The sequence below is a fragment of the Pyrgilauda ruficollis genome, unplaced genomic scaffold (assembly GCF_017590135.1).
Source record: "Pyrgilauda ruficollis isolate IOZ18807 unplaced genomic scaffold, ASM1759013v1 scaffold126, whole genome shotgun sequence".
Taxonomy (NCBI): domain Eukaryota; kingdom Metazoa; phylum Chordata; class Aves; order Passeriformes; family Passeridae; genus Pyrgilauda; species Pyrgilauda ruficollis.
Window position 1 is genome coordinate 205,721 of NW_024510988.1, and position 22,960 is coordinate 228,680.

A 22,960-nucleotide genomic window follows, 5' to 3' on the forward strand; every position below is an offset into this window, starting at 1 on the left:
CTCTGCAGCAATAAACTTGACATGTTTATTAATTAAACTATCACTTAAATAAAAAAAAGTGCATAGAAAATAAACATGTTTAAAAACTCCTTTTTTTTTTTACAACTATGTACACTTTTTATTTTTACATTCAGTCTTTTGCAGAGCTTTCAGCATTTTTTTAAACTATTAAAGTATTTCCTTCTTCCCTGTGGCAGGGAGTTAACACTGATGTACTTTAGACACGTTTCCTCTTTTTTTTAAAAAAACCCAAAAAATCAAAGCCAAATAAACAAAAAAAAAAAACAAAAAAAAAACCAAACAACCAGTAGATTGGAAGAACACAAGAAAAAAAAAGTTTTGTTATACATGATAAGCTGTCAAGAAATGTATTTCTAGAACATAACCTTGCCTTTGCAGAGCTTTTTTTTTTTTGCCTTTTTTTTTTTTTTTTTGAAACAATTATTCACCTACCTGTAGTTACTAAAGAGACTGTAAGTTCAATAAAAGAAACACCACAAGTATAGTTCTCGGCCGATAGACGAAGCTACTGTACCTTGTTAAAAAGATACCAGGAAAGCACAGAGCACATTTTTCCCTATATGTAGGTGGTACCCCAACATTCATAACCAAAACGAGAGGAAGGAAAGGAAGAAACCAAGTTGTACAAGTACTGACTGTAACAAGAAGGGCCAGGAAAGGCCAAACCACCCGCTCCCAGCTTCCGGCCCTGGCTGCCAGTGGGGAACGAGCAGCAAGGCTTTCCTGGAGCTGTGAGCAACTGTAACACAATCCTTATCTATAGTGTTAAAGAGAATTAAAAGCCATGAACCGATACTGAACTAGGCTTCATTACACGGTGCATTACTATATTAGTTCCTATATATATTGTATTTATAGCTATAAAAAAATTTGCAAGTGTTGAGAGTGGACCAGTGTATGGGTGAATGGCATGATTCTGCACAGACCGTCCTGCTGAAGAACTTGGTATTGCTTTGAAATGAAAGAAAACCAGAAAAAAAATATACCCAGCCCTTTGCAATGACCCGCTTCTCCTTTAAAAAAAACATGTCGGTTTGTACAAAAAAAACCCAAAAACGCCCTAAGGTTCCTTTTTTAGTATTTTCAGATACCATGATCTGCGTCAGTCCTTATAAAATATACATTCATACACGGGGAGCGGGGTGCTCCTGGCCAGCCCGGGCTGAGGGCGGGCAGGCTCAGCTGCCCGGGCTGCCCCAGCCCCGCTGCCCCGCGCCCACCAGCCCGGGCTGGCCGCGGCGGGGCAGCTCCCGGGGCACAGACAGTTTCACTGGCCACAGCGGCTCCTGCCAGGGCAGCCGCTTCGGGAATAGCAGCAAAGCGGGCAGCCCGCTGGCTCGGCTGGTCCCGGCGGGAGGAGGTTGCCTGGCACTTGGATCCCGGGGCACTCCTGAGGCACGGCGCTCCCCTCGACCCTCCTTCCCACTGCCCCCCACGTGGGGCGGCTCTGGGCAGCGCTTCCCAGTGGAACCTCCTCCTGCAGCCAGGAAATCGGGGGGCGGCAGCAGCGCCGCGGTGAGAAAGCGTAGCTGAGCTCTGGGACAGATTCAGGGGCTTTGCCATGGCGAGGGCTATGCCCCCGCCCCGCGTCAGAAACGGAAGGAAAAGGGCCAAGAGCAGCTGTGCTCCGGCCGCGGGGCCCAGATCCCCCGGGTGGGCACTCTCTGGGCTCCTCGAAGTATGTGCGTTCCCAAACTGTCAGTGCATCAAATCATCTCAGTAACAAATGCAGCCTCAACGTGACTTTGCTTTCAACAGTTACCAACAAATTATCCTCACACAGTGCAATAACAAAAGGAAATCGGCAGGTTCTGAACCTCCGAGCGCTGCTTTTCCTTCTCAGGGCAGAGGAAGAAGCCTCAAGACCAGAGAGGCGTGGATGGGGGATGCCCCTCAGAGAGACCCGGGGAGTCAGCAGGCACTCCCGGTCCCTTCCCCACCAACTGCCAGCGCTGGTTCAGAGCAGCCCTCGGACACATCAGCTCCGGGAAGAGTGGCTCCTGTAACAACTGCACCAGGAAAGCTCGGAAAGCGAGGGCGCCTTCTGCTTTCCCTTCTGCACAGAAAAACCCGTCTGCCTTTGGAGGACAGACTGTGGCAGGAGGTGTGTGTCTCAGACTGGCCTCCCAGCAAAGAGGTATTGAGGGTCAGGTCTCATCCTGTCCTGCTTTTCCTCTTTAAATCCTTGCGGGATACCAGCACGGGCAAGGCAGAATCAGACTATCTGCCCGAGTCACACACTGTCCTCCCACAGAGCAAAACTCATACCATGCTGGGCAGCTCTCCCTCCTGCCCCCATCCTTATGGGCAAATACAGTTTAAGGTCCAGTCAACCCTCCCGGAGACAGTTACTGAAGTCAAAAAGGCAGAACAAGAGTAGAAAACAAAACTAAAGCAACCCCCCCACTGGAGAAAGGCTCAGACTGTGTCCAGCCAGGTATTTCCTAGAACCATCCTATGAAAATAAAAAAATCATTAAAAAGAGATTCTCTTAAATTAGGATAATACCACTGTAAAAAGCCTCGTCATAAGTGCTTTCCCCTATGAAGTGCTTCTCATAGAAAAATATACAAAATATATTTACATTTATAAAACCTTAAATACTAAACTGTAAACAGAACAGAGCAGAATCCAATGTTGTCACTGTCAGGCTTGGGTCTCTCATTTGTCTCTCTCTGGTTTTGCTCTGAGGCACAGGGCAGACCCCATAGGAGGAGGACTCACACTGCTCCAACCAGGACAGTGGTGTCCCTCAAGCTGCTCAGACTGGCCTGGTTCCTCACCCCCTGTGCCCGTGCCTCCCGTGTTTCCTATGCGCTCCGGGACGCTGCGGGCGAGGCCAGCTGCCGCTTGGCCTTGCCTTTGCAGAGAACTTTGGCTCCGTTTTGGTGTCCTTCTGTGTCTTCTGGGGAACACATCACAACTACACCCAGACAACGACCGTGACAGGCACCTGGCTGCGGGGCTGCTCTCCTGCCTGCCCCCGCAGGCTGGGGCACTGGCACGGCAGAGCAGAGCGGGTGCCTCAGTCCCCCCCAGCTCCTGCCCTACAGCGGCGCGCGGCCAAGGCTGGCTCACGCTCCCCTCCTCCCTCTAGAAACCCCTGTCCGGTTCCTCGAGACACCGCTGGCTGCACCAGGAGCTCGCTGGACAGAGGAAGCCAGCTGCTGGAGACAGGAGCCAGAGGACTACTTCCCTCCCACATGGCCACGGAGGGAGTGTTGGTGAACGGGAGCCTTTGCTGGCAAAGATTTACAGTGCCCCAACTGTTGGCACAAGCCCTCTTTGCCAAAGAATGCCAGTTCCCCTGCTCTCAGGCAGAGATTTCAGAGCAATATGTCAGCCAAACTCTTCTTGTGTCTAGTTGTGGGCTGCTCTTTTCTGCTCTCCTCACGAGCAGCCAAGCCAGCCCCTGCGCACCTACTCGCACTCACACATCGTGTTCCGCACACTTGCAGTCCCCAGGGGCTGCTGCGAGGCACAGACCTTCTCCCCAGGAGGCAAGCTCAAATACTGCACTACCCAACCACTGACTCAGCCCTAGGAAGGAGAGCTCTGGCCAGGAGATAGAGAGGGACACGACCCACAACTGCTGCCCTGTGCCTGGGCCTGGGGTGACCTCCCCTCTCCTCTCCCACTCATTAGCCCCACGCTGAGAAACAAATATGGGGGCGGGGGGAAATGAGAATAGCAAAAACATAACCATGCTGAGGATCTTCTCCAGCCGCCCGTGTCTCTCACAAGGGTGAGTGTGCACATGCGAGACATGAAGATGTGGACTCGGACAAACACAGCCGCCAGTCTCGGGTCCCTGAGCCCAGCCCATCTTCACTCCTGCTTCCGGCCTCTCTGTCCCGTGCGAGTGGCCGGGGAGGGGCTCACTCGAAGCTTTGGTTCACCCCAGGCCCTGCAGGGCTCACTTGCAGCTGACGGAAGTTCTAGTTTAAAAACTTCCTGCACTTCTTGGCACCGCAGTTACAGGGCAGTTTGTTGCTGGCGTCTTCAATGGGGAACTTATAGTCATAGGTGAGCTCTTCCCCTCGGTAGATTTTGCGCATGGCAAAGATGACAATGTGTTTCTGGCCATCGATGTTGATGACCCGGGAGTAGCAGTTGGGCTCGCAGGAGTGGTTGATGAAGCGGGCCGCGTTGCCGTGCATGGTGGCGTCCACCACCTCGGCCTCGTCGATGCGGAACATGTAGCAGCCGATGCCCTGCGCAGGAGGACGGGAGGATCAGCGCGGGCAGGGCAGCACAGCCGCCCCAGCACACGGCCCAGCTCTGCGGGAGTGGCTGCAGCCACTCTCGCTGGGCCTCACACACTCCTGCCTGAACCATTTCATCCCCACGTTCACTGAGACTAATCTGAGACCCTGCCCAGACCACAGAAGGGAAAAAGAAGTGCCTCTAAAGCTCCAGCTAGAATGAGAATAACCCAAGAAGTCAGTAAACACAATTTGAGATGTCCCGAACAGAATTTTCATATAGGCCTGTCCTACCTTCACAGCCACTTTCTAGCTCTCCCAAACTCTTTAAGAACATCTACAAAAGCCCAAAACTCACCTTACTGTCGTAGTATTTCTCTCGTTTGTCAGTGAGGATGGAGCGAATGACATTGCCTGAATATTCGATCACCATCTCACCTGCATCGATGTTCCTTTTGCAGAACAGACCCCGGCCGTGGATAGGAGACCTGAAATGCAATAAGAAAAGTGAATTATTTCAAACAAGACAAGCAAAGCTCAAGAACATCAGATTGCAAAGGCTGCAAAAAACAGGCTGAGACAAGGACCACTGTTGTACCGTTAACCCTTCTCTAAGGGAACACTAACAAGAACACCAGGTCACTCTGCCTACATCTGAGCTATTGCCAAGGTAAAGCCAGCAAGGAGCAAGTGGTCTGTGCTGAGGATTACTTTTCAAATACATAACTTGGGCAGAGAGAAGGAAGAGGGAAAAAATCTCAAGGCTGCTTTTCCCCTCAATTTTGCAGTCTGGCTTCACAGAAGGTTTCCAGTTTCCACCTTCCCCTATCCTAGGGGCAATGGCACCAGAGCAAAACCGTACCTGTAGACACCAACTGCCTCCTTGGAGGTCTTCTTCAAGTGCCGGAAGCGCATGGGCATCGGCAGATCCATACTGGTTGCCCTCCTAGAACAAAGAGGCACTGCTAAGTGATGACCTGTATTTGAGACTCTGTGCCATGCATGATCTGAGGCACTTTCCAAGATGGAGTAATTTATACACTGTGACACTGTAGCCTACACATAACACAATCAAAATTAAGTGCAGTGTTTTCATATATATGTATCTAAAAGATAATTTCCTCCCTTTCCTCCTCAAATTCTCATCAGATTGTTTTCATTAGAAAGGAAAAGAAGCATTTGAAGGCAGACCAGTCTGGTGGTCTCCTTCAGCTGTCACTTCTCTTGTTATTGCAGAAGTCACCTCTATGTCTGGCAGTGCTTGGCAGCTTTCAATGTTTAAATACCCCTCAAAGCACACAACCCTTAACTAAGTGCAATCTGCTCATTTTAACACCCCAACACTATTTTCCCCTTTGAACCTTTAAGCCCTGCTGCATACCGGGCTGATTTCAGCTGCACTTCTTCTTCTTCCTCGTCATTCGGGTTGTATTCTGGTGGCTGTCGGTGTTTAGACGCCAAGAAATTAAACATATCAAATGCAGATTTCCTGCAATTTAAAGAGACCAAAGGGAGCTTAGTTTACTGACTGAAAATAAATGTGGTTGCCACAACAGTCTGACATGTTTACTGTCTCATACCTCCCCTAAAGCCCTGTGCATCAAGGCAGACACAGCAGGTTTTGAGAACCTCCAGTAACATCCCCAGCCAGGAAAGCTTTGTTAAACCAAGCAAAGGGCCACAAAGTGGCACAGGAAAATGTGCAGAATTCAAAGATGCTGAATGGTTGATTTTCATGTGCCAGTTTTTAACGTTTATCTGAGAGCTTTAGTGCTGCAGAGATTTGCTGCTCCTGCCCTGCCACAGCACTAGCTATGGTGCCAAAGGGCCATTAACCCAATACTGACAAGGCTCACACTTGCCTCAGGTGGACTTCAGCCCGAGCAGAGCCGTGTGGGTTCAAAGGAGGCTCATTGGCCTCCTCTGGCTTGTGAAATCTGAACTTGTAGTTGTGGCAGTGCTTTGCTCCATACAGTTGTTCTATCAGGAACACAACAGTATCATGGATAATCCCCAACATCCTCAAACCGTTCACACCTGGAACAAGAAACGGAGCACAACAAACACTAATTATCAGTGCAGCCTTGGAGCAGGAAGATGCAGCAGCTTGTCACAAAGAGCTGGGACACCACAGCTGTCACAGCAGCACTGTATTAGCTGTTGCATTCTCTGTGAGAGTTTCTAATCCCTCTGCTGGCAAGAAATCACCCTCCATAAAGCCTGCAGTAGGTTAGCTGGAACTATTAAGAGTCTAAGACCCCCACAGAAAGATTTGTTTGCCCTCCTGTGTTCAGCACAGGCTGTTACCTGCAAAGGACAGCTGCTTCAGGCGGGCGTTCGAACGGGCCTCTTGCACCTTGTCAGTCAGCGACTTCCAGGCATCTGCACACACAGACAACAAATGGTGACAGGGTATCCAAGTGCTGCCATACTTGTATTTAAACAAACTAATTGGAGAATATGAAGTTTCCAACTTTCCACAGGCCATAAATTAAGATCCTAGGATCCAATTGCTTTCATCCTCTCAAAAATTCACATAGGCATAAGGCAGGGTGTTCAGCAATTGGTCTGGAGGAAAAGTCTGGACACCCAATACTCCACTGTGTGATCCACACTGCCTGCTTCTTGACAAACTACAGTTCAACATCACTGGTCAATTGATAAAACAAAATGGGTCAGTGATATATATAATGGGTCACTGAATATATTATGTTGCAAAATAAAAATATAATAGAATCCAGACATTATCAGGAACTAGGATTGTTCTAGGGCTGTAAACCAAGAGATTTCTCTCTCTTTTTTTTTTTAATCTATAAATAAAGCAAATAAGAGGTCGTCAGAAGTAGCAATTTTACTTCTAGTAAGGACAGCTAAAACCAACACTGCACGGTTCTCACCTTCAATGCTTTCTGCGCAGATCTGAAAACCATCATCACTAGAGATCTCAAAAACCAAACCTTTTTTTGGTTTCTTCTCACCAAGACACTCTTTCCTCTTTTGTTCTTGCTGAAGCCAAAACATAAGAGGGGAGCTGAAAGTGCTCTCTTCTTCCTCGAGAGCTTTTGAGCCTAGAAAAGACAGAAGCCAGCATGAAGATGGGAATGGAAAGAATGACAATTTTTACACCTGGTGTTCCATGATTGAAACTAACTTACTGACTTGCCTTTTCACCAGCAAATTCAGTCAAGAAAAAGATTCTAGAGTGTTGCAGTAAGAGTGTGAAATCTCAAGTGCTGAAATTCTCACAAACTAAAAACAGAGACAAAACTATTTGTCCAAGATCTACAAATAGCAAACAAACCTTTCCTCCCCTTATAGCAAAGGTAACACAAGCTAATAGCTCTGACCCTTTTCCTGACAGAATGACAAACACAAAAATCAGATCTTCAAACATCACTTTCCCAGTCCTGGAGAATTCCAAGACTAGGTGATTTTGAAGAAGTGACATACCTGCATTTTCTTGCTCATTTATTGAGTTCTGTGTTGGTTGAGGTTCTGGGACCACAGCCGGTTGCCTTGGGAGGGAAGGAGGAGAACATGGAGAAAAACAGCTAACAACCTGCCTCACTTCCTCACCAACCCTGAGCAGTAGTCTTAGATACAAGAATCTTTTTCCAGATCAAATGTTCTGACATCAATTCAGCTGAAAAAAGATTCTACTCAGTAGCATTTCTTTTTGCAACCTCTACCAGTCTGTGGGCAGCAGCCTAATTCCACACAGCCTGTGACCTGCTCTCTGTGTCAGCCCCACTCAGGATTAAGGTGCACGCCAACACACAATCAGACACTGCTGAATGAGCATCTCCTCAGCAGGCACTGAGCTTCCCAGAACTACATGCAGCTTAATGCAAAATGATTCCATATTGCATCAAATTGTGACTGTACATTCCCCACCTAAAGCTCCCCAGGGGTTTTAACAAGGAATGCCAGATTTCCTGCATTCTCCAAACAAATGTCCTTCAGCTCAAGTGAGCAGAATCCCATAGAAAGGTCTGTTCAACTCTTACCCTGCAGACTGTCCATGTGGCTTCTGCAACGGCTGATCTACGCTGGCTGCGTCCTGCACATCTGCCTTCACAGCAGGAGTCCTGGAAGAAAAAGATTTGGGAACATTCAAAGTATCTGCCAACCCATGTGTGCCATAAATGAGACTGGAAAGCAGGAATGGATCCATTGGGAGCTGCCAAGATGGATTTGGCAGCTCTGCAGAATTACACAAGTAGCAATAACAGCTTGTAAGATACAGAGAACCAGATCACGCTTCCAGCTCCACATCAGAACCAAAAGCTGCACTTCACAATTTGCCTTGACTTGCACAACTTGCTGGAGAAACTAGTGCAAGATTCTCCCAAACTGTTACAAAACCTCAGAGATGAGCAAAACCAAACTCTCCTCTTACCCTGTAACTGAGACCTGGGGTACAGCAACAGCCCCTTTTTCAGGAACGTGAGCTTCAGAAGAACCAGCCCATGCGTGAGAAGTTTTGTGCTTCTTTCCATTCCCTTTGTCTAACAATGGCTGGATGCGTTTGACTTTTGGCTTCACTTTTGTGGCACCCAGCACAGAGCTACTCGCAGACTGCTGACCAGGTGATGGGGAGCCTCCTGGAGATGCTGAGCTGGCATGCATCACTGATGAGGAAGCCTTGCTTTGTTCGAGTCCGGTATTGTTTGGAACATCGACCAGCTGTGGAAAGCTTGACAACTGCGTTGTTGCCGAAACTGTGCTAAGGTCCAGCTGGGAGGATGCAACCCCAGTTTTGTTGGCTAAAAGCTGTGTCATGTGCTGAAGCTGGTACGAGCCTTCTGGGTCAGCAGACGAAGGAGCGACTGTCATGCCCATTGTCTGTGCTGAGGGTAGAACACATATGCTTGATGCAGCTGTCATGGCTGCTGTAGATGGAGTTTGAGATGCTCCCAGTTGCGAAAACATCCCAGAACTTGGTGGCAAAGTCATATGCTGCTCCTGAAGACCAAGGCTTTGCTGACTAGCTTTGATCAGGAGGTTGCTTATCGAACCAAGGTCCCCCAGTAATCCAGGGCTTGTTAACGTTACTGAGCTTTGTCCCAAAACGTGACCAGGAACTGACCCACCAGTACTAGGGGCTGCTGTGGCCTGCATGGATACGACATTCAGCACTGAGGAACTCGATGTTAGGCCTGATACAGGCCCTGCTGGGAGGTGACTGGCATCTGCACCAATAATGCTGGGAGACGTGCTGACTGCAGTAGTGGTCCCACCTTGTGGGAGCAAAGATGTTTGCTCAAAATACATGACCCCAGACTTTGACCTTTTGATAATATTGGGAACGGTTCTATGGGATGTTGAATTCGCAATGGTTCCCAGGTCCAGTGGGTGGTTAGAAATCTGGGAAGGAGCAAAATTAATTAAGGTCATGTTGGAGACCATATCAGAAGGAGCTATAGCAGAAGGGGTTCCAGAAGGAGCCAACTTCTTGTTCTTCCGTGACTGCAGACGAGATATGGGCCGTTTCTTGCCCAGGGCAGCAGCTGGTGTAGAAGCAGCAGTACCAAGGTCTGTCCTCTGACTAGCTTCAGACACTAAGAGCTGAGGATCAGGGGGTGGCTGCACCCCGATTAGAAGACCTGGTGAAGGACTGCTGATGTTTGGTGGGAAGCCTGTCTGAGCAGGCGTGGAGAAGGGATGTATATGCTGGTGATGGGACATGGGCAGTAGACCCTTGCTCGTGGGAGGGAATAATGACTGAGATGGAGGCAAGCTCGGATTCAGTCCTGTGGTCAGCGTGAGCCCACTCCCCATGGGCCCCAGCACTGAAGTGTTGGTTTCCATCACACTCTGTGCAGAACTAACAGAAGGTGTTAACTGTATCTTCTGGGTGACACCATTGGGAAGAGTTTGGAGGACGTACAGGGGCTGCATGTTTTGATTAACTACCAGAAGTTTTTCTGCGGCTGGCTTGAGGTGGGGTGGTGTTGTCTGCACTGCAGCATTGGAGATCTGCGAGGGGCCAGGACTGTCAGTGGAGTTTGGCACATACTTCTGGCTCTGGAGGGGAACAGTGGGTGATACCGGCACCTGGATACCCGGAGTCCCGCTGTTTCTTGTTAAATCTTGGTTGCTGCCATGCCCTTGCTCGACAGGGCCGCAGGCTGGGCTGGCTATATGCTCTGCATCTATGTGACCCTGGATGAAGTGATCAGGAGTCATGTGTCCTTCAGGGCTTGGGTCTACCCCTGGACTCAGGAGAGCTGCGTCACCTTCTCCTGAGGCAGATTTTTCTGTGACTGTCACTCTCTTCTCCCCAGACTCTGTGGAAGGCAAGGCAAGCATTGACCTCTCTCCCGAGGAGGAAAGTGAAGACTCCGAAATGACGGCAAGCCTGTTGTGATTTTGGCTGGGCACCGTAGGGCTGCGAGTGGTCAGCACAGAGAGATCAGAAGGAAGCTCCAGTGGCAATTCAAATTGCTCCTCTGCCGATATGGAGGAAGAGACACTGCTGTCCACTGGTTCGGCGGTGGGCAGCTGCTGGGAGAACACCTCAAACAAACCCATATCCTTGCCACGGTTGCTGTCAAGACCTAAACCTTCTCCAAGCGTCAGGAGTTCAGATGATGAGGACTCCGGACTTTCTCCCAAGGCTTGCATAGAAGGTGTGTTCTTCAGCACAAAGTCCATGATGTCAGAAGGGAGTATGTTCCCACAGTCATCGCTGTTGTTGTTGTCAGAGTCGGATTTCAGAAGTTCTGTGTTGAAAGTGTCCAGTAAGGTCTTGTCGGCAGGTGTGCTTGCATGAGCCCTGCGGCCTGTTTCCAGCGAGCTCAGCTGTGCTTCCAGAGAGTCCTGACCCTGGGCTTTAACCCTGCTCACAGGGTGGCAGTTATCAATCTTGGGGTCAGTCTTGTGGACGGTGGAACTCTTGGTGACTTGCACTTTCTCACCAGCTTCTTCAGTTCTATCCAGCTTTAAGTTCTCTGTCCCATTCTCTTTGCCACTCCTTTTAGTTACCTGGGTGACTTTTCTGGTTGTTGCTGTGACGCTTGTATCGCTTTCAGTTCCATCATCCACACCATCTAGCTGTGAGATTTTTGGAAGATCACACTGCTCCTCCTCCCTGAATAAACTATGGGATGCGAGCCTCTCCTCTGTGTTTGAGGAAACCACTGTCCTTGTGAAATTGTAGTAGTACAAGTCGTCTTCATCTGACGTGCTCAAGTCATCTGCTCCATCCACCTGTCCTTCTGCAGACCGCTTCCCTCGCTTCTTGCCAGTTGAGTTACTGTAGAAGGGAATGTCTTCCTCTCCATAGGACCTCACACCATACAGAGGAGTCAATCCAAAGAACATATTGGATCTGGCCCGAGCACTTCTCCTTGGATACCTCCGCTTGTATGAGCTTTCTTCTTGAGCTTTAGCACCATCCTGGAGCATCAAGCTGTTATCTTGAATGGCCAAATTTTCATATGTGTTATTCTGAGATTCCTGTGTTGGTGGTTCATTTGGACTTCCCTGAATTACAGGGTTCTCTTCTGGGCTTTCTGAAGCTGAGGAGGGCTCTGCCAAAGCAGCCAGGTCTGCCCCTGCAGACTGAGTTTCAGCATCACTTTCCTGCTGTGCACTTTTGGACTGGTTTTCGCTTTCCATTTTGAGAGGAGTCAGAGTAACTTTAACGGTGCGCTTCCTGGGTGCCTGTGATTCCTTAGGGGCTGCTTCAGCCTGCACTGCAGAGCCTTTAGATGGCCCTTGTGAAGATGGAGACTTCTCACCAGCTTTTTCAGCAGGAATATTATTACATAACCTCTGACTAATTTGTTCAGTTGCCAAACCCTGATTGCCAAAATCTGGTTTCAGTTCATCACTGCCTACTGCTTGACTTGCCTCTGTAAGAGATTTCAGGGAATGCTTCTCTTTAAAACTGTCTTTCATTAATTTTTTGCCTTTATGACGTTTATCTCTGGGGGCAGTAACTACCTGCTCACTTGCTGCAGGAGATCTATTGTTTACCCCAGCGGCCTTCAAGGTTTTTGCATCCATCTCATCAACCACAGTTGTTTTCTCTGGCTGTAAAGGTTCCATGTGCTGATCTCTGTCTTTCCTTGGGCCCCTCTGATGCAAAGGTGGAAAGGGCATTGCTTCTTTGGAAGAAAATGATCCTGAACACTCTTGAAAGGTTCCTATTTTATTAATTTCTGTGGCTGATGAACTGGTTGGCTGAGTGGACACTTTGGAGCTTCCTCCAGAAACAAAAGTATGAGACAAATAATCTGGGTCCTTTGAGGTTTTCATTTTCTCTCCCTTAGAAGGTGCACCTTTGGCTACTAAATCTGAACTGCTGGAATGTTTCCCTTCTGTAGACTGAGATGCATCCAGCTGGTAAGTTTTATTTCCAGTTGTAGCCACTGTTTTCTGGGAGCTTGAACTGGTAGAGCAACTTTGAACTGGAGCACTTGGAGGACCTGTGCTTGCTGACCCCACAAAGCGGTCAGCACTTTTGACGGCAGGTTCATACTCTGAAGAGGCCCCCATGCTGGAAACTGAAGACACACTGTGCCTGGAGTAAGTGTTCCCAGCTCGTGTAGGGGAGATCATCCGGAGTTTGGATTGCTGCTGTGACAAAGAAGAGGTGCTGTGTCTCCGAGAACCGATGCTCTTAAGTCCCGAGGATAGCAAAGGATCTCCGACTGTCACTATTTCATGGGTCACTGGGGTAGGACTTCCTGAGAAACAAAGGCAAGAAACACTGTCAGGTGATCTTAAACCTTCACAATGAATGCACATCCAATTCCTTCATACAAAACACAAGAAATTAAAACCCAGCAAATCTTTTCAGCCAAACAACACCAACACACGGTGGTTATACTTCAGATAGATGTTAAAAACCTGATACCTTCAACCACGTTAAAAACCTGATGTTAAAAACCTGATACCTTCAACCAGGATTCAGCAAGTTTGGTATCTCAACTTAAGATGTGAATTTTCAACATCAGTTTGAAAGAAAACATTAGTCAGAAACAGCTGGTGAATTACAATACCAGATTTCTGATTCTCTCTGGAAAAATACTGAGATATTAAGTCCCTAACGGATATCACAGTGTTTTTGGCTCACCACTACTATAGGGTGCAAATCCTGCCTCTTCTTCATCCCAACGGAATGTTTGTTTTAGTTGCACATTTCCCTGCAGGCCATCTCTACTGTGTATTGTTAGAACTTCCTCTCCTCTACCTACTGCCATTTCACTGCTTTCTCTAGAAACAGTAAACTAAACGCCTCATTCTGAAAGAAGCCAAGAAAGACAGGAACTAAACCAAAAATATTACCACAATAAAGCTCAGTCAAAATCAGCAGCACCAGAAATACCTGCAGAGGGTAACGGCCGCGAGCCAGGAGACCTCTGTGCAGATGGGTAACTCGGCACCCTGATCCTGGGACCCTTGGAGACCACCGGGTAGTAGCAGGAGCTAGAGGTCTGAGAATGCAAGGGACGATCTGGTGATGGTGGGTTTACAACCTCAGGTGTAGTTCGGGTGTCTTTAGGTAGAATTTCTGTTGTTGTATAAAAGAGAAACAACAGTATAAGCCATCACTGAGCCCTAAAAGCCACTATCTGATGAAGTATATATTACTATCACGTTCCACTTGGAGAATCAGGGTATTTGTTAAATAAACACAAAGCCAAAGATCTGACATCAGATCATGTCTGGTTTCTTCTCATTAGAACATTTTCAAATACTTGCAGCAATTGCTCATCTTACACATGAAATTCCACTATTTATTTATTGAGTTTAAGATCCTATGTTAACAATGAAACGACTATAAATATTTTAAAAATCTTTCACAGCTTTACCCTTGGATACAAGGAAATAATTTGGAAATACAGAACCACAATATAACTGTTCAACATTGTATTGAATAAACCCCATAACACATACCCCATATCACAGACCAACACCAACACTCCAAACACAGTTTGAAGTTTTAGATCACTAGAAAATTCTCTGAGTTGTAGACTAAAAACCATCCCTTACAGCAGTGTTTGTTTGGCTCAAGTTTTCAAAGCAGTACATCCAGGAGCTTAAAGTCTTGAGGTGCTGTAACATGGAAGCCTGAATTGGATTGTAGCCCAAATTTAAGAGATTTGGTTTAAGAGATGCACTATGGCAAAACCATACAGAGAATATACTTCTATGAAGTCCTTAAAAGATTACCTGTAAGGGGAACTGGGCTATGGGCAATTGTTCTGTTATCATCATGCTCGACAGTGCTGTTGATGTCAGGTTCGACGACCGGAGGCCGGCACTCCATGATCTTGCAGGTATACACACAGCGCTTCCTGGCATCCGTTGTGCTCCAGTACACCCTGGAGCACCTGGAAGATAATTCAAATAAACCAATTTACTCAACAGTTGTGTAAACCTCATTTGTTTTACATCTTCCATTTCTCAAAACTACATTGGCCAAAGCCCTCCTGGCAGAACACACTGCCCACCCTTAATCAGAGTCCTCATCAGTGTAGGAAGAAGTTCCCCATATATTACCTCAGTGCTTGTTTGACATGAAATATACTGAAAGACATCAAGTCTTGAAACAGCATATACTCACTGATAGCCGATGGGAAACAACTTATCTTCACAGTCTGAGAGGTCATTCAGAATTCCTAAGCAGTCAATTGTCATTGAACCTGAGCAGAGAGAGGAACAGTTCTGTGAACCAGATTCCAGCACCAAAGGTGAATCAAGTATCCAGAGACTAGATCATACCAATCATCATGTGGATGTTCTCTGGTTCCAAGCCACTAAGAAATTTTCTTCTCAAACTGATCCCTTCAAAGTCCACAAAAACTCTCCTAAGAACTTCAAACCCATTCTCAGGAACCACCTGGAACAAGAACCAACAAAACTACTAGTTAATTAAAGGAACCACCACATGTATGCTACACAGTTTGTCCTACTTGAACCTTATTTTTGTCTTTTGGTTTTTGAACTACCACACAGCACCAATTGCCAAATCTCCCCAGGTCCCTTGTATTACTGACTTCTTTTTAAGAGAATGCAGTCCAGTCCTTGTTAGCAAGAAACACATTTAACATAAACTTCTAACAAGTGCTCATAGTTACAGGCTAACCCCACCTTCAGAGAGTGGGGCAGAGAGTCAAAGAAGAATCTTACCTCTCCTTTGATCAAGTCACGATGCCTCTGGCAATAAACTTTCTTATCATCCAGAAAGACACAGTTCTTGACTCGTGAGCACATGAAATGATAGTTACTGGTACAGGAAGTGAGGCAGCAGCCTACTGTGGCACCTGACTTCTGGCAGAACTCACACCTCTGCAAAAGCAAAAAAGAAAAAACCAAAAGTTTAATCTCTTCTAAAACCAGACCACCGCTGCTGTTATCAGTTGGGGTTTTTTGGCACAGATAGAAGTTTAGAGTAATGCTTGATCTCCCGCTTCATTGCTGCTCCATTTCACTACAGTGACTCACACACACAAGCGAGAGACATGGAGGAGGAGGTGAGAGGAAGAAGAATTCCTCACATGGAACAACTTTTTCATTTGTGGACTGGTTATTCCAGGCCTTTCCCAGACCTTCCTGCTTGTGCTTCATATCCAGTCCTCACATTTGCAAGCTTCACTTGGTCTCCACAATATTTCTGAACTGAGCAAGGATAAAATAACTTTCCAAATATTTTCAGTCAGTTCTACTATATATAGTGTTAAAAAATATTGCAAGGAAAGGACAGAGAAGAACAAATGCACATAAGCCATCTTTTAGCTGGGCTCCCATCTTGTGATTCCAAATCAGCATGAAGTTTAACAAAGTGTTTTTCGCTTGTACCCACCAGCTGCTTTCCCCGGATAACAGCCATGTGCACATTTTTCAGGGAACCATCATCATCTTCAAACACTTCTGCCGACCACAAAGCACAGTTCACATGTGTCCATTCATTTTGGCCAATATAGAGAAGACGTCCAGCATCCTGAGGAACAGGAGGAAATGTTCTCTTCAGATTTCCAGAGGACACAACAATGCACAAAACCCATCCAGCCTATCCACAGTACCAAATCCACAGCACTGCTTAAATGGGCTCCTACCAAAAGGGGAATGGGGCAGATACTCACGTTAGCACTGTCATCACCATATTTCAGGCACAATGCACACTGCCTGTTGTCTTCCACATCTGGAGGTGGGTTCAGTTCAGGACTATCCTCTCTGCTTCTGTCAGAGCCTTAAGAATTAAAAGCGAGAACAATATTTATTCTTGAAATTCAGGGTGGCAAAAATTCATCTGGACAGACTAGTCAGTAAGTGAACACAGTAGAACAGTTTTCAATAGCCAGCTTGGAAAGCAAAGCACATGTCAGCCTCTGCACAACCTCCATTCTCAGGGGCAAACAGGTGGGTGCAAAAGCATTCTTGGGTCCAAGCTTGGCTCAGAAACATCTCATATGTTACTGCCTCTGAATGATTTCAGGTCACAGAGGTCTCCAAGACAGCTGCATTTCTGGGTTTGGGATGGGGAGTCCTGACAACTGATGGGCAATCAGTTCTCTTACCAGAGATGGGAGGTGTAGGAGGATGTAGAGGGGTTGGTGAATCTGGCTCTCCAGGCCCTCTGAGTTTTGGAGCTGGAATGATTTTCTTCATCAGAGGGGGCTGTTCAGTGCGGTTGTTCTCTTCGCGCTCCTGCCACTGAGCATAGTTATGGTCGAGCGATGGGGGCAGCACCGCGTTCGGCAGCATACCACTGCTGAGATGCAGCAAGGAGTCAGTCACACCTGGCTGCACCAGAGGTTCTCATGCCCTGCCTGTCTGACATCCACCCCCCAGCAACTACCTACAGCCCACACATGTTCCCCACCAGTCACACTTTAAGGTTTGTGATGTGGCCGTCTGCTTCTTTGATGGGTAACAGATGCAAGAGGGCAACCCCAGATAGGGGTGTGAGAAGGAGAGGGAAGGAAGGTCAGGACTGACAAGCCAACACACAGTACACCTAGTTCTAATTAAGAATTTTGGTTACTCTGCTTAAAACAAAGAAGTGTGTATAAAACATGGGAATGGGATTACTGTGTAACTTATTACAGAAAAAAAAAGGAAAAGAAAAAAGGAAAAACAGAAATTCCAACCCTGCAAACAGGCTCTTTCAATACGTTTTGCTTGGCCAGCTGGCAAACGGCAGGGTGTCGCAGTTGGATACAGAACAATTACTTACTTGCTTGTTACTTTATTTGGCTCCCAAAATCTGGACTTTTTTACACTGAACCATGGAAAAACACGCTCCATTTGCTAAAGGAAAACAACATCCTATTAGAAAAGTTAGACAACATACCAAAAACTTCAAAGATAATCAGCCAAGATGTACTGTAAATGCACAACTAGTAACATTTCATTAACATTAACAACTCTGACAATGTATTATTTTATTCCTGGAAACACCCAAGCAAGGCTAAATGTGCTGGCCCTTTAGACTCCAACATCAACAAGCAGTGGTAGGATACCAAGCAGATTTCAAAGTAACTGCAGGCCAGCTCACCCGAATAAAGAAGGACTTGACCATGCTGTTGGCTTTCTTAATCTCTGGCTGCCCGCCATCGGCATTAATGGCTGCTTGAATTATCTTCACGATGTCATCACTAAAATCCAACTGTAAGAAATCCACAAAACTTCACATTAACAGGATTGTCTTTTGCACAGCTATACCACCCACTAATTTTTTAAGACAATGTTCAAGTGAACATTCAGATGACTGTAAGATTGAACATCAACTTAAAAGCAGAAAGGGAATTTGGCTGTGAAGAAGCAAGAAGACCTCTAAATTTGTAAACTGGCTGGCACAGCTGCTACACCCACAACCGTCCACTTCAGCTGACTGCTGACTGGTTTTAAATCTGCTAAACTAGCTGTCTCATGAGGATTTGGTCAAAACCTGGCACCACAACATTTGCCAAGCACTTTGCAATTTACAACGCTCCTCAAGACTACAAATTCTCTAGGAAAAAAAAAAAAAAAGGAAAAGGCTGATCTATGCAAAGAAAATTGATCTGGTCAACACTAGCATTTTTTGTAAAGGAACCCTGAAGAGATCACTCCTCCACCCATGAATCCTTAGTTTCCAGCTAACCAATTGCATCAGGGCTATTTGCCAGACCTTCAGTCAGAATTTTCATGTTCAGGATGACCAGAACACTTATCTACACAAATGTCTGACTAAGAGCAAACTGGGGTCTGACCAAGTATCACTGCTGGCTACAGAGAGCCCCACAAAAACATCAATTACTTGTGTCTGGACCAATATTAACCGGTGCCAGCCACAACTACTTTTAGCAGGATAATAACCTGCTTCCTTGCTCCTAAAGAAAAGGCTTAAGGTGCTCAGTTATGAGCACCATATGTGATAAAGCAATTCACAGTGTCTTAGTAATAGAGTGAAACATGACAAATTTGACATACCACAGAAGTGTAACTTCCTTGATCCATTTTTCTTTTCACTCCTTCCAGATCCAGAGGTTGCTGCTCCTCCTGTTTACTGACTTCTGTTAGGACAGGAGGATCGGGACCCTCAGGAGAGCTTCTGGATGGGATACTCTCTTCTGTCTCAGGATTTAAATCAGGCGGTTTTGCTGCCTGTGAACACCAGCAAGGAGACAGAGGGATGTTAACTATTGAAATGCAGCTGCTCCTGATGATACTCTCCCAAGCCCATTTACTGGTCCAAAGATTCTTGCTAATGTGAAGGAAAGGGACCCAGGCTCTGAATTTCTGTCCAAAATGTAGGGGCAACGAAGAAAAGCTCTTAAGCAGCTTTCTGCTGAGATCTGGTAAGGTGCACAGCAGGACAGAACCATCAAGCATAAGGATCAAACTCATTGCTCACAAGTCTTATTTCTGAGTGCATATTGCAAGACAAAGATCATGTTCTTCTGTCAGAAAAGCACCTTCATCATCACAGAGCTAAATCCTCCTATTCCTTGAAGAACTTCACCCTATTTTTCTTTCACCTTCCAAGTTGTATCAGACACCCACTTCTCTGCTTCCAAAGGAATCAACAAAAGAAAGAAAAAAATATAACTAAATCACCGCACGTGTTGTCTGAAGTACGATGCAGATACTTCTGCAGGAGGCACAGCAACACCTCAACAACTCAGCTGAATGCCACAGACACTACATGCCAGACTAACAGGGCACAGGCTCCAGCTTACCTGTCGATACCGCAGTAAGTGGCTGGTGGTTCTGGAATTCAAGAGGGCTGTTAAAACCTGCTTCAAGGAAATCTGCAGCTCCTTTTCCAGTGCCAGACGCCATTCTGCAGGATGCTGCTCCGTACAGTTAATGCAGGTGTATGCAACGCTCTCAGGCAAATTGGAGAGTATCTCATACATTTCATCTGGAGACAAAAGAACATGAGATAACCATCTGAATTGCTTTACTGAAGGATACAGGAAAAAATCCCTGCCCTGCACCTACTGCCTGAGACTTTTCAGCGACAAAAGCCCCCTGTACAGCTAACTGAGGGACACTGCCTTTGAGGATCTTGTGCTTTCAGGATGTCACTGGTATTAGCACCGGTTCACCTGTTGTTATTCCACAGGCATTTTTCAGGTAAGTCACAACAGGTGAGTGTGTTGAATTAACACTCTAGTAGAAAGGTCCAAGACTTGATTGCTTTGGTCTAATCACTGCCTCATGTTCTTCAGTACGAGGGGATGAGGATTTCCTTACCAGAAAGGTTTTCACATTTGGAGTGGACCCAGCGGTCGCATTTCCCACACTGCATCATCTTGCTCTCGTAGTCGTCATCATCATAGCATTTGTCACAGAGAGGACAAAAATTTCCTGCAAACAAAATGGGATCTTATCAGATGCCTGGATGCCAAACACACCTTAAAGGCTGCGTGGTTACTTACTGAGGTGCTAAGAAAGCAGCTCCAAACACCCCTCTCAGTAAATTGCAAGCACAGTTCCCTCTACTGTTACAAGGCTACAAGAAATAACCTTGGAAAACCATCAACTACTTTAGAATTCATGGCTGGAGAGCCATTGTTTAGGCATGGCGAGGCTAACAAAATACTATATGCAGGAGTAAAATGGAAGGACAAAGATGACTAATAGGCAAGAAATTAGGTGGAACATTCAAGACTTTCTATCCTAACATTCTTCCTCAGAATGCCCTCTGAGGCTCAAAGGCATCATGTACAGCAACTGACAAAAGGAACAACCACCTTACAACAGAAATTTTGCTTTTAAATTGCTTTTATGTCGAAAATGTTTTAAAATGTCCTTTCCTCAACTGCTATTTGAAACCCTGGGCCAACAGGTGTGCAATAATTCCTTTATATGGCAGAGTACTTACATGCTGAAAGCCCCAAACTCTGACAATAAAGCAGTGATTTCTGCACAGTGTAAGATCCTGGCTCTGAACTGTTACGTGCACTTTCAGGCTCGACCACAACCAGCCCGCATTGCTGCCTGGACCATGCCAAGCTCAGGTGCCATGCTAGCCCTGTGCCCACTCACACTGGCTGATTCAAACCCAAGCAGCTGAGGAAGCTCCTGCTGTGAAGAATCACTACTATATGTACCTTTAGCAAAGAGTTTGGCACAATCATGACACAGGGAGAAGTCATGAGACCACTGTGCATCCCATCCTTTGCCCGGGGTTGTTGATCCGCAGCTCTTGCAGCGAACACATTTGGTACATATCTGGAAAAAGAATTCATTTGGCAAGAATTACTTGCTTTATCCAGAAGTTTCTGTGCTTTCAACACATCTCATAATTTTTATCATTTCGTGAGTGCAGAGATGTTACCCAACAGTACAAGGAGTTTTAAATGCTGAAACTTTCACTGAAGAGAACTGAGCTCACTTCCTCCATGGTAAGATGGTGATAATACAACAAGAAAAAACACTAAACCAAATCACAGTACAGTTTTTTTTTGTCCTTCATATTTGCACTGAAGAAAATATCACCTTTCCCTCAACTAAAACAGATGTAGTTGTGGCATTTCTTCTGATCTAAAATACACAGTCCTATTTTAACAGTTTTTAAATTCTGTACATTATAGAAGGAAACATGTACACAATGTCCTAGCAGCAAATACACAACAGGCACTTAGAACAAAAGCTTCAAAGACACAAATTAGCCAATTAATCCAAATTGTCTCTCAATACTGGTATCAACAGGTTTGATAACAAAGTAAACACTTCTATTTTAAAGACCCTCTTCCATGTTCTGGGACTATGACCAAAAAACTTACTATGATCTTACTACAACTGAAAAAAGGGGTAATCTCTCTAACAACTCTTCTTTCTCAGAACATCTTATGAACCAGCCACCTCACTATTTCCAAATAAATGTACCTTCTGATGCAATAGGCACCTTGCCTTGAAGAGATGAGGAACTGCATCAGAGCAAATCACCCGCAGAGCTCTGCTCCCTGGCATTACCAACAGTCAACAAATGAATGATCCAAAAAAGAAATTAAAATCCCTCACCCAAACTTTCTTTTTCTTGGTGGGTTTTGTTGGGTAGTTTGGGCCCAGGCACTCAGGGTGATAGCTGTTTCGGCACTTGTTACACTCCAGCAACTGCTACAGGAATAAGGGAAAAAAGCATTGGTACAGACATCCTGCAAAGGGATGCAAAATTCTGGACTTTTCAATTTTTTATTGGGTCCCCCATTCAGGTCAAGAGAAAGAAGCTGCAACGGAGCAACTCAAGAGGCCTCCTCCCCAGCGCACAGAGACTCTGCTCCTGGCACATGCTTGCTGGCCGACCTCTGGATCCAGAGGAGCCCTGGGAGCAGTGGGGGTGCTGCTGGGTCTCCCAGTGGTTTTGGGGTACCTTGGTGGCCTGGTGCTGTCTCCCACAGACGTGGCAGAACTTGCAGCGACGGCAGCACCAGTTCTCCAGCTGATCTTCCTGGGGCCGCTCGCTCTCCTCCAGGCAGAACTTGTGGAAGGGCTCACAGCAGACCTGGCAATATACAAACTGCAAGGGGGGAGAGGCAGGTTTTAGCAAAGCAGAAACTGCTCCAAGTTCCCAAACCAGCCCGCTTGTGCTCCGAACTATTTTGAATTCTGCTTTACAACTGACAGAATAAGATCTTAGGAGGGAAACTCTGTATTTCAGGTAACCTAAATAGCGACTGGACACCTCACACCACCGGGAGTCTGGTACCTGTTAACTAAGTGCTTTGAGCATTGATAAAGGCCTACAGGGCTCTTCAGGATCTCCCTCCCTCACTTCCTCCCTGTACTATAAGCCAATTACAGCAGAAGACACACTTGGTGCATGAAGTGGGGACATGCAGAGCAAAGAGAGCGTCTCTCCCTCCGTTCAGCCCACTTCGCCATTACAAAGCTCTTCTAGTTTCTCTGTATCCTGTACAAGGGTGGTCATACCAGAAAAACAATCATCCTCAGAGCACAGACACTGCAGGCTCACAGGGGACATGGGAATCCTTTGTCCCCTGGGGGCCCCTGACTAAAAGGGGATGGCTCTGTGCCGCACAGGGCCTTCATGGACCTCACGTGCACTGATGTCCACATCCAGAACTCAACTCCCTTTTCCCCTTCCACTCGTCAGAACCCAGGCCCTCCTAGAGCAATAGCACCCAGGTCAGCTGGTCTGAAGATATTGAGAAGGCACTTATCTAAACCTGGAAATGCATTTAACACACCTCAATCCAGCTTTTTAGGCAGCTTTTTAGGCCAGAACCTTTATAGTTTTGTTTCTGTAACAGTTTACAGCTCTT

At 46.5% G+C, this 22,960-nt stretch overlaps 1 protein-coding gene across 1 annotated transcript in view; it reads right to left on the bottom strand.

The window, feature by feature from the left end:
* Positions 1-3: 3 nt before the first annotated feature.
* KMT2A (lysine methyltransferase 2A) overlaps positions 4-22,960 on the bottom strand; it is a 41,598-nt gene continuing 18,641 nt past the window's right edge. The window contains 26 exon segments of the mRNA XM_041458215.1: positions 4-4,235; positions 4,585-4,714; positions 5,089-5,172; positions 5,608-5,715; positions 6,089-6,263; positions 6,534-6,608; positions 7,124-7,294; positions 7,677-7,741; positions 8,234-8,314; positions 8,626-12,922; positions 13,564-13,749; positions 14,412-14,572; positions 14,806-14,884; positions 14,964-15,081; positions 15,372-15,530; positions 16,045-16,182; positions 16,325-16,431; positions 16,760-16,953; positions 17,419-17,492; positions 17,740-17,850; positions 18,657-18,830; positions 19,406-19,590; positions 19,926-20,039; positions 20,786-20,906; positions 21,699-21,794; positions 22,048-22,194. Coding sequence (XP_041314149.1) covers positions 3,960-4,235; positions 4,585-4,714; positions 5,089-5,172; positions 5,608-5,715; positions 6,089-6,263; positions 6,534-6,608; positions 7,124-7,294; positions 7,677-7,741; positions 8,234-8,314; positions 8,626-12,922; positions 13,564-13,749; positions 14,412-14,572; positions 14,806-14,884; positions 14,964-15,081; positions 15,372-15,530; positions 16,045-16,182; positions 16,325-16,431; positions 16,760-16,953; positions 17,419-17,492; positions 17,740-17,850; positions 18,657-18,830; positions 19,406-19,590; positions 19,926-20,039; positions 20,786-20,906; positions 21,699-21,794; positions 22,048-22,194 — 7,626 coding nt within the window. The 3' untranslated portion in view covers positions 4-3,959.